The sequence below is a fragment of the Hydra vulgaris genome, chromosome 12 (assembly GCF_038396675.1).
Source record: "Hydra vulgaris chromosome 12, alternate assembly HydraT2T_AEP".
Lineage (NCBI taxonomy): Eukaryota > Metazoa > Cnidaria > Hydrozoa > Anthoathecata > Hydridae > Hydra > Hydra vulgaris.
Window position 1 is genome coordinate 43,531,621 of NC_088931.1, and position 12,243 is coordinate 43,543,863.

The window sequence follows — 12,243 nt, forward strand, 5'->3', positions numbered from 1 at the left end:
ATATTTTATTTAATGTTAAATCATATTTAATTTAATGTTAAATCATATTTTATTTAATGTTAAATTATATTTTATTTAATGTTAAATCATATTTTATTTAATGTTAAATTATATTTTATTTTATTTGAGCTTTAAATATCATTAAGCTTAAAAGTGTCATACTTTTGCCAACTTCTGCTTATAAACTAAAGCTTTTCTTTTTTTGTTATATAAACTTTTCCATTTTTTCTTTTTACTATTTATTTAATTTTGTGTTGTTAGTTTTAATTGCAGTTGTTCTTTTTGTGTTAAGTTTATTTTGAAATCTTTTAAACAATGTATAGACACTAATAAGAAGAATAAAACCGTGTCACATACACAGCTTCATATTCAGAAATATAATATACTTTTGGAATAGGTGTTTGAAGTCATAATAACAAGAAAAAGACTAATTAGAACAAAATGGGTATCTAACTAGGTGTGCATTTATAAAATAAAGGATAAACATGTACAATAAATATATTTTAAATATGGCTAATTATTAAGAACCAAATAAAAATAAATATGCAAATTTAAAGTATTTAGACTTTGAAATAAAGGTTTCCTTTTATATATATAGTGGTTTGAAGAAAAAGTCATATATAATTATATATGCAAGATCAGTATTTCTAAATAAACTCTTTTGAAACATTTGTAAAATACTTTAACCCTACAATAATAAAAACTTATGCTACCACCCATAATATATATTGCACAAAAAAAATATTAATTAAAAAAGAAACTGTTTTCTAATCGATATAAAGCTAAGTGCTTGTAATTCATAAAATAAACAATTTGACTAAATAAATTCACCAAAATTGTAACTCAAGTAAAATAAAGATATCTATAACTAAAATAATAAGGGTAAAAACCAGATAGCACACACTAAAATGATGTTTGTTTCCTTTGTTGCTGAACACTCGCTATCATCAAGTTTCACTCCTGAAATAACAACATTACCACAAGGGCTTGCAAAAGATCAAAAATTCTTTTTTAAGTATAACAGGATGCACAGCTTCTTATGAGTTAATCACAGTTTAGCTGCACACTTAACAGACAACACAATAAAAGATTTATAAAAACAATATTTTGAACTAATGCTGATGAATACATAAACAATGCACACAAAAAATCTCTATCTCAGTATCATATTACTCAGAAAGTAATATCCTTTTGGCAGCATTACCAGTCAAAATAATTAAAAGAAGTTATAGCAAAAACACTATTTCATTCATTCTAAAACCATTTTAAGGTAAAATGCCTAATGCCCAAAGTATAGCTTCAATTTCTTAGCAGCATGTTTTGAGTCATTATAAGCTTAATAATATCTCATTCTCAATTTTTAGTAGATAATCACAAGTTGTCTTCAAGAATTTCACAATACATTGAAGCATCCATTTTGTTATATATAAATGTTGATTTCCCTTTTTAACTTCTTTTGACTTATCTGACCACAAAACATTTTTCCAATATGTATATTTTGTGCACATTTTTGCAAACCCTTATCAATTTTTTAAATTTGTTTAGTTTGCTAGTTTGCTCCAATCAATTTTTTTAATTAGTTTTTAAAACTCCAATAACTTTTTTTCAATTGTTTTGCAAACTCCAATTAATGTTTTATTTTTTTGTAGCTGAAAAAAGTTGTTTCAAACAACTATATAACCTTGTTTGCTAATACAATTTATGTTTAAGGTGATGTAGTGATCTTCATTAGGTGTCACTGTGATATAGTGTGAGGTGTCACTGTGATGTAGTGTGAGGTGTTGCTTTGATGTAGTGTGAGGTGTCGCTGTGATGTAGTGTGAGGTGTCACACTAGTAGGATACTACAGATATGACAGTAAGATATTTTTTCACTTTTTTAAATCAAATACAAAGGTCGTTGATAGAAAAACAATTGTTGTTTTCTCGATGCCATTTTGCTGAAACACTATATTTTAGGACAAAAATTATTTTACACTATATTTTAGGACAAAAATTATTTTACACTACATTCTAGGACAAAAATATATTTGTTAACTATTTTAGGCAACGATTTATCATTTTATAAAAACTTAGCTAATGCAAGAGCTAGCAAAAATATCAAATACATCCTAGATAACAAAACTTCTCTTTAGATATCCAATCTTATTTATAAATCTAGTCAGTCTCCTACACTGTTTTTCTCAAATTCTCCGACATTTTTTCCGACAGTTTTTCTCTGACAAGGAATTCCTTTTTAAAAAGATTTCCGAATATGCTACTTTGCAGCTAAGCTATTCCACAACTAATTCTTCTTGAAGTTATTTATTTAGCTGTATTATATAATATACAATTACACTCAGTTATAAAAAAATTATTTTACATAACAAGTTATGAATGTATATAGTCATATAAAGAACAATTTTTTATCTAATAATTAATAGATAAAATTAACTATAAATAATCTTTTATATAAAATTAAATTTGTATAAATTTTTTATATAAAATAACTAAATACATAATAAAAACATTTAGATACTTCATAACATGTTATCTGTAAATGTTGAGTATTTTACAATTTTTACTGTAATTAATAATCTTTTGGTTAGATATTACAAACAAAGTACAACTTAATAACTTTGTGTTTATCTGATCTATCATGATATACTTTAAAAATTAATAACAAATGAATTAAAGAGAATATTGAATCAAAAAGCATCTTTATTTAAATATATAAAGTTTTAAATAAAGAAAATGATAAATTTAGTATAAAGTAAAAAAATAAAAACATAAATGAATAAGTGAAATAAACAAAAATGTTTCAAAAAGTTAAAGTTAGTATAAAAAAAAACAAAATAAAAACTAACTTTCCACTTGAATTCCAAAACGCACAAACTGATTCCTCAAATCCAGACTAAAGTTATTCAACAACACTAATCATTTCATTATTTTAAATTACAACAAAATTTAGTTAACATAATTCTGACTTTTATTGTGTTATATTATGTTTTACATATATCATTTACATACTTTGAAACCCTGACTTAAAACTCTAGTATTTTTCTCATGTGCTTTGTACTACACTACTCGTAACCAGGTTTATCAGTATCAATATTAAAATATTTAACTATTAAAGAAACACTATTATTTGGCTATCGTATATATTTTCAAATTTAAATATTTGTTTTAATTAGACGTTTTTACATTTTAAATGTGTCTAAACCATGGAATAATCTTATTATTAAAATTAAATAAATTTAGATGAACGTATATTTCTATTCAAATAAAATTTAAAACCTTTTTGTCTTTAAAAAAGTTGAAAAATTTTACCAACTTAAATGTGTATAACTTTAACTTTAGTGTGTGTGTTCACATATAATACTACATGCCATAAATGTCATTTGAATTATAAAATGATATTGGATTTCAAAAAATAGCTTATAAAAATTATTTTCAAGTGTTGCATAAAATCATTGGACATTTGCAAGATTAAAATTTTAAAATATTCAATTTTCTTTAAAAAAAATTTGTTGTCATATAAAACATCATTTTTCTAATAAAAGCTTCATTTTTTAAAAATGTATTTAATTGGAAATAAGAATTATTTTTAAAATTTTTACATAATTTTGCTTTGCCAACATGCCAACAAAACTCAAACCAGATAATGTATATACTAAAACTTCCACCTAGAGCCAATGCCTTAATAACCTGGGCGCACCAGTGCAGCTGTGCCTGGCGCCCAAAAAATGGAGTCCAAGAAGGGGCCCCTGATTTTTTAATTATATATCCTACAACAGTTGTGGGTTATAAAAGAAAATGTAGAGAAGAGGAATCAGTGAGCAGGTTGCCATTCAATAATATAGGAAATTTCAATAATATTGCGATAGTTGATTGCAGTAGTTAACTGAGTTTTGTTGAGGTTAAAATTCACAGACCACTCCAAGCCCTAATCTGTTACACAAGTGAAATCAGATTCAAGATTGGCTGCCTGTTTTATGTAATTTGAAAATTCTATGTAAGAGAAGACCAGCATGCCAAACTTTGTTGAAAGCTTTATATATGTCAAGAGCAATAACCATAGCCTAGCCACCTCAATATAATGTACCATAATATCTTTTAGTCAGAGCAGTTAGAAAGTCAGCTGTTGATCAAAAACTTGATTGTCTGACAGTAAGTTATTTGACTGAAGATGGGATGTTTGAAATTTTTTGATAAAAGACCTTGCTAACTACAGAAAAAAGACTGATTGGACAATAGTTGGAAGGGTCAGAATGTTCTCCAGAGTTTTTTAAATTAAAAGAAAAACAGTTGCTATTTTCCATATGGAAGGAAAACAAGATTCAGTCAAACACTTATTAAATAGTTTAGAGATAATTGAAGAATGTTCTAAAGAACACTTTTGTAAGACTATGATAGGAATGATGTCTGGGCCACAAGCCATAGAAGACTTTAATTGAGAAATGACTTTAGTAACGAAAGATAGAGAGATTTGAATTTTTAACAATGGGTTAACCTATTTAATTGGAATAGTAGTGGATCGATGTGGCAGTGACGAATTTAGAATTAAATAATTGTTCCCTATTATAAACAAGTTGAAAATGAGATTAAATGAAAAGCTTTCTGCTTACGAGTCTGCAAAGAAAAAGTTTTGTTTTCTAACTAGTTTTCCAACCATGATCATTTCTGTCATTATTGCTGCTGACCATGATCATTTCTGTCATTATTGCTGCTGACCATGATCATTTCTGTCATTATTGCTGCTGTCAAATCCTTGTCAAACTATTTATTAGGGTGGAGCTTAAAAATAAAAAAAATAATAAACAAGTATTTTTGAAAGTCTTACCCTCCTAATCTGTTCCTTATAATATAGAAACACCACAAAAAAAGTTTGAACAATAAATTCTTGTGTTTAGGGGTAACTCAAGAGCTTCAAAATTTACGAAAACTATGAAAATTACATGAATTCTCAATTTATTTTTAACAATTCAGTTATTATTTTTCAACACAATTACATTACAATCTCAGTTCAGTTTTAGACAGAGTTCATAGTGTCAGTTTAATAATTTCCAAATTTATTGTTTATATGGTACTCCAGACATAGTTTGTTTTCTGCTGTCAGGGTACATTCGACGATGATCCTCGACAACTTGCAGGAGGAATTGTGACTGCAATTCATCACGAGTTAACAAGCCGCTGTATTCCTGAATTAATGCAACTCCACGTTCAGCGTGATCATTTACTACATTCAGTGATTTGACTGTTTCTTTAGCTTGCCTGAAATCATTTCTGCCCTCCCACAAAACCGGATCAACTTCAAGGAACCCATGTGGAAGTTCCATCATTCGGAGCAGAGTCATCGACTTAGCTGTGACAAAATCTTCCAAGTTCTTGTCTTTAAAGGAATCGAGAGTTACTGTAATTCTCATGGAATGGTCCTTATCTTGCTCTTCTTTATTCTGCATTGCACTCACCATCAGTCTCTTGGTTGACGAACTAACCCGATCGTCGAAGAAAGCTAGCATAACAAGTTCCTCCGACAGGTACCACAAATGATTGGAAAACTTCTTTGATGTTTGCTTTGAGATTGCAGAATGGATAGAGGAGTATTCAAGCAGAGACTTGAGCAGCAGAAACTCGCTATAAGGAGCATCGGATGCTTGAGGTGCACAGATCCAGGCTTTCAAGTAGATGCGTACTGCAAACACACACATCGCGTAATCCTCTATCTTCTGCAGGAGTCAGTTTGAATTGAGCCTTGAACATCCAGATCTTGAGACTGTATATGACCTTACTCATCCAGCGAGCATGATGCATTGCTCCAGGCAACATGAATCGCACTCCTCTGGTAGGAGAAGCTCCGAGAAAAACAATCACGAGTTCCAAGAATTCTTTATAATCATCTCTCCGCTGGTTCTGTTCAAGATGCTTGATGGCAAAATCGATGGTGCTTTGCCTAATGTCTTTTACTAGATTTGCCACATTTTCTGCTGCAATCCCTGGTTCATATTTGGCCGTGTCTATGAATGCCCAGTATTCCTGGAAGCGCTTGAAGAGTTGAACCACGGGTGAGGAGGTGGCTCCCATATAAAGTTGGAAGACTGCACCAATAATCAGTTCCATAATGTGATTCCTGCAAGCCAGCGACAACAACTCCTTCTTAAGTTTCTGCTCAAGGAAGACACAGGCACCAGCTATCCGACCAGTGTTAGAGCTGGTCGTGTCAAAACACATAGCTTGGATACTATCGGCTATGCCCCAGTCTTCAATGGCTCCAAAAACTGCAGCAGCCTCAGCCTCACCTGTTCCGGATGGAAGCTTGGCAACAGTGAGTAGCTGAGAAACTCCTTTTCCTGAAACCAACACTGGCAGGCGATCGACTTTCTCTTTTCCAATAAGATCAGGGATAAGCTTCCAGTCCCAGTGAACAACAAGGGGAACCTTGCCCTGAAACTTAGCCTTTAAGTTTGCTGATCGCTGGACTCTGTGTTCAACTCTATGTCGTCGTATTGAATCTCTGTTTAGAGCAAGTTCATCAATGCTATGTCCCAAGCTTTTGGCAGTCTCTGCTAAAACGAAAACAACCTTGCGGTCTGAAACTTTTGTTCGATCCAGTGCTGCCGCGAGTTCAGGAGTGACAACTGTTTTTCGCCCTCTTTTTCTCTTCAGTGTCCTAAATGCTATGCCTCCAACAGCCTCCTCACATGCATTATTCTCAGTTTCCATTTTCCCTGTGTCTTCTGTTGAACTGTTTTCCGAACCAGATGAAACCAGTTCCACTGAGGAATCTTCAAACTGTTTCATTTGTTGTCGCCTGGCAAGCATTTTCTTTTCTCTGTCTGACACTTTTTTCTCCTTGGCAGCAAGCTTTTCATCGACCCCAGCCATCGACCCTCTCCGTCCTTTTTCTCGCTGCGCTAATAAGAAATCTTTATTTTCTTGAAAAACTGATTTCATGTTCGGAGTATCAGCATGAGCGACATCAAAAAGATCATCGAGTGTGGAAACAAAAGCTGACTCTCTTGTGAGTTGAGTTGGTGAAGCTCGTGCTTTGTTCTTCATGATAAGACGCCATTCCTCAAATGACTTCTCTAGCTTGGTTTGATAGTTTTGATGTTCTCTCACCGGGATTCTAGCTTTCAGCCAAAATTTTGATATTTCATTGATGGTAACAGCCGATGATTGTCTTATGGTTTCCTTCAGTTTGAGATGGTGATGTAGGAAGAACCCCAAAGCCATATGCAATGACGGCAACTTGCTGCCTGTTAATACGGTCACAGTGTCTTCAAGAAGATACAACTGGTTTTGAGATCTTGTTGCTTTTGCCACAGACAACATTTTAGATCAGAAATTAATCTGGAAAAAAATTAGAAAAGGCATTTTTATCAACAGCCGATGATTGTCTTATGGTTTCCTTCAGTTCGAGATGGTGATGTAGGAAGAACCCCAGAGCCATATGCAATGATGGCAACTTGCTGCCTGTTAATACGGTCACAGTGTCTTCAAGAAGATACAACTGGTTTTGAGATCTTGTTGCTTTTGCCACAGACAACATTTTAGATCAGAAATTAATCTGGAAAAAAATTAGAAAAGGCATTTTTATCAACAGCCGATGATTGTCTTATGGTTTCCTTCAGTTCGAGATGGTGATGTAGGAAGAACCCCAGAGCCATATGCAATGATGGCAACTTGCTGCCTGTTAATACGGTCACAGTGTCTTCAAGAAGATACAACTGGTTTTGAGATCTTGTTGCTTTTGCCACAGACAACATTTTAGATCAGAAATTAATCTGGAAAAAAATTAGAAAAGGCATTTTTATCAACAGCCGATGATTGTCTTATGGTTTCCTTCAGTTCGAGATGGTGATGTAGGAAGAACCCCAGAGCCATATGCAATGATGGCAACTTGCTGCCTGTTAATACGGTCACAGTGTCTTCAAGAAGATACAACTGGTTTTGAGATCTTGTTGCTTTGCCACAGACAACATTTTAGATCAGAAATTAATCTGGAAAAAAATTAGAAAAGGCATTTTTATCAACAGCCGATGATTGTCTTATGGTTTCCTTCAGTTCGAGATGGTGATGTAGGAAGAACCCCAGAGCCATATGCAATGATGGCAACTTGCTGCCTGTTAATACGGTCACAGTGTCTTCAAGAAGATACAACTGGTTTTGAGATCTTGTTGCTTTTGCCACAGACAACATTTTAGATCAGAAATTAATCTGGAAAAAAATTAGAAAAGGCATTTTTATCAACAGCCGATGATTGTCTTATGGTTTCCTTCAGTTCGAGATGGTGATGTAGGAAGAACCCCAGAGCCATATGCAATGATGGCAACTTGCTGCCTGTTAATACGGTCACAGTGTCTTCAAGAAGATACAACTGGTTTTGAGATCTTGTTGCTTTTGCCACAGACAACATTTTAGATCAGAAATTAATCTGGAAAAAAATTAGAAAAGGCATTTTTATCATTTGGCTTTTGGAATCACAAATTTACTATTTTTAAACTTGAAACATTAAAAACAGTTACTTAGCACTGTTAATTCAGCAACAATTGTACTAAAAAATTAGAACAATGCCTTAATTAATCAAGCAAATATTTTGAAATTGTCATACTGCTGCAACAATTTTAAAAATATTTAGGCTCAACTAGTCAACCTAAAATAAACCTGTAACCTGTGATACAACTACATTATATAAATTTCAAAACAATTTTATATAAATTTAAAAATAATTTTAAATACCTTGTTTGTTGTAGTCAAGTGTTGATGAAAAAATAATCAAATTTACAAAAATTATCAATATTTCAATCATTTTAACCTATTATATAATTTATATAATATTTCAATCATTAATAAGCAGTATAAACAAAAATTTTATTTCTTATGCTTAAAAGCAAATGGCGGTCAGCTTTGGTAGTCTGTTGCACTGCCTCTGACCTGTGAGTCTGTTGCACTGCTTCTAACCTGTGAGTAAGTAAGCTAACCTTCAGTGTCATGTTAGTTAATTTTATTAGAAAAATAAAAGACACTAAACTGATGAATATTATGATTTTAATGATAATTATGTCACAAGTTTAGTTTATTTTTGTTTGAATGAACAATTCCAGCTATTATTGATTGTTATGATGGAAAGAATAATAAAGGATTAAAACCACACAGCTTGTAAAATAAATTTTACACTGAAAGAATACAATTATGGACCCATCTGAGTCTCCAAGACTCCGCGAGTCTGATGGCAGAGTGCTGAAAACTTCACCATCATTGAGCTACCTCTAAATATTGTTCAATTGTGCTCATATTTTGTCTAAATTATTATTTCATAAATAGGAACATAATTAAAGGGTAAGAAGATCATATTTCAAAAGTTAAAAATAAGCTCCACCCTACTATTTATCATTTAGACTTAGATTCACAATTCCATGATGAAATTGTGCCCCACCCCTTAAAACTGCCCATGCATACATATTACCCAGAAATCAAAGTGAACATACTTATTACCCAAAAGTGAAAGTAAATATAATTTTTACCTAAAATAAATACAAACATACTTATTACCCTGAAGTGAAAGTAAACATACTTATTACCCTGAGACAAAAGTAAACATAATTCCATCCAAAATAAAAAAATATTCTAAGATTAAATTTCTATTAAAAGAAATTTTTTAAGCTAATGGTAGTTTAAAATAATTAAAATGAAATCAAATAAAGGTTGTCTGTTTTTAATCCTTCATAAATGAAAATATAAAAAATGAAAAACTACTTTATGTGTTTTTAAAATTAAATGACAGCTATATACAATACAACAAAAGAATAATATTTTATATTAAAAATTATATCTCATACAGCCTTCAAATAGTTACAAGTCACACAATGATAGGAAGAAAAAGTATGAAAATTTTTTTATAAAAATTCAATAGTTTTAAGTTCAGTATCAAGCTTTTTTTTAGTATAAAAATTTACAAAATCTATAAAAAAAAGCAACAAAAATAAAAAAATTAATTAACAAACACCTGATTTAAATGATGCAATTTAACAGTGACTTTTTCAACAACAGACTGATTTGCTACAATTGCAGAAAGAAGTATACTGTTCACAAAATATCCTGATCTCACCATTCTAAAAAATTTCAAAACTTGGGAAACATTTATTCTTGTAAACAATTTTTATGTTTTAATACTAATAATAAAGCTATAAGGAAAAAAAAGAAACTATAAGAAAAAAAAAGAAACTTTTTTTTTCTTATAGTTTCTTTTTTATAAACTCTTTTTTTTTCTTATAGCTTCTCTTTTTTTCTTATAGTTTCTTTTTTTTCTTATAGTTTCTTTTTTTTCTTATAGTTTCTTTTTTTTTCTTATAGTTTCTTTTTTTTTCTTATAGTTTCTTTTTTTTCTTATAGTTTCTTTTTTTTTCTTATAGTTTCTTTTTTTTTCTTATAGTTTCTCTTTTTTTCTTATAGTTTCTTTTTTTTCTTATAGTTTCTTATTTTTCTTATAGTTTCTTTTTTTTTCTTATAGTTTCTATAAGAAAAAAAAGAAACTTGATTGGGTAAAAATAATTTTTGCTTGAAATTATTTCGTAAGACATATATATGTTTGAGTTCTGTCTAAACCTTTAGCGCGGTGTTCACTCACTTGTAAGTTACAATATGTATGTTTGTGTTATGTCTGAATCTCTGGTGCGGTTTTCATCCACTCATAAGTTATGTATGATTGTGTTCTGTTAAACTCTCTGATGCAGTGTGACTCAGTAACCAAGCAGTGACTACAAAACTTTTCCTTAAACTTCTAGTGTTCTAGTTATTTGTAATTTCTAATGCATTTCCAAAATATTCCCATTAATGTTTAAAATTACTGCTTAAAGGAGGTAACTGTTAACTACTCCAGGTTAGGTCAGCTTCAGGATCATCCTGATCACCATGCTACTGGTATCATGTAACTCAGTACTAGCTGCTCTATGCCCTGCTGCCTGGTAGGGTTTATTTTTTTTAGGCAAAGGCTAGGAGAAACAAAATATGACTTAAAAATCCTCTGCCTTGGGGCTCTTTGTTGAGTAAAGGCTAAAGATGATGTCTTGGTAAAAATACTCATCTTAGGCAATGTTTACTGCATCCAGCTAAAATTCCAATGTCTTGAGAATCTTGGTTAAGTAAAAGCTAGAAAATCTCAATAAAAATACTCATTTTGGGCAGATGTTAACTGCATCCAGCTACTGTCTTTCAGAAAGCTTATTAGGCATAGACTTTAGGGGTAGGCAGAATAATTTTCTTTGAACCCCTTCTTTATCTATTAGGGTGACATAGATAAAAACCTGTGTTACACTGTTTCCTGCCTAGGATGATAAATACCCAGATATTTATGACTCTACTCATACATTATTGCTGGTGCCTCCTCAATGGAGGCAATGATGGTTGAGAGCGGCTATTATCTCCAAATAAGAGTACAGTTCTAAAACTCAGTTTAATGGTTTTGAGGTCAGCTGGTAGTAAGGTTTACTGAACTCTGTGGTAGCTCTCATGAAGGCTGGTTTCATCCAAAGCAGTAAAATATCAGAGTATTAACAACCTCACTCTATCATCTTTCTCTTTATTCTTTATTGTTCTCCTTCTTCACAGGCCATATTAGAAGCCCTTCATTACAACTTTAAGTTAATTAACAGGACTGAGACAACTGCATAGCTGATTGCTTGCCCTATCATGCCATGCTCTATTTATGAATGACCCAAGTTCTCTTTAAACTTAAACCATATCTGAAGTAACAAAAAATATTTATTAAAAACAATCCATTTCAATATATCTCAATGTATCTTTCAATATAAATTTCAATATAAATTTCAATATATCTTTCACAAATATTTGTGGTCTTAAAAGTAATCTTCTATTAGTTAAGTCTTACCTGCTGCAAAATTCACCAGACTTGCTTGCTCTTTCTGAAACTAATTTAGTTGGTTGTTCCTTCTTGAGATCACAGTATTGATGGGTACTATCCTTTGATTCGCAAAGACTCCAATTGTCACATGCTTGGTTTGGGGGTATACTTACCCATCAATTTACCTATTTGTCGAGAAATCAGGTTTGAATTTCTTAACCATTCTTTTATGTTCATCTTCTTAGTACAACCTCACTCTATCATCTTTCTCTTTATTCTTTATTGTTCTCCTTCTTCACACCGCTACACTCTTTTAGATGTTATTTCTGGTCAAATCGACCATGCTCTTTTGAGTTATTTATCAACAAATTTCTAACATCCTATCTTGAGTCAAATAACTTT

General features: G+C 31.3%; 1 protein-coding gene across 3 annotated transcripts in view; it reads right to left on the reverse strand.

The window, feature by feature from the left end:
• The window catches only part of LOC136088756 (adhesion G-protein coupled receptor D1-like), a 136,641-nt gene that overhangs the window by 34,376 nt on the left and 90,022 nt on the right, over positions 1–12,243 (reverse strand). For all 3 annotated transcript variants that reach the window (XM_065813373.1, XM_065813374.1, XM_065813375.1), the window contains 2 exons: positions 9,988–10,093; positions 2,846–2,892 (listed from right to left, as the gene is read on the reverse strand). In XM_065813373.1, the coding sequence (XP_065669445.1) occupies positions 2,846–2,892; positions 9,988–10,093 (153 nt within the window). The remainder of the gene's footprint in view (positions 1–2,845; positions 2,893–9,987; positions 10,094–12,243) is intronic.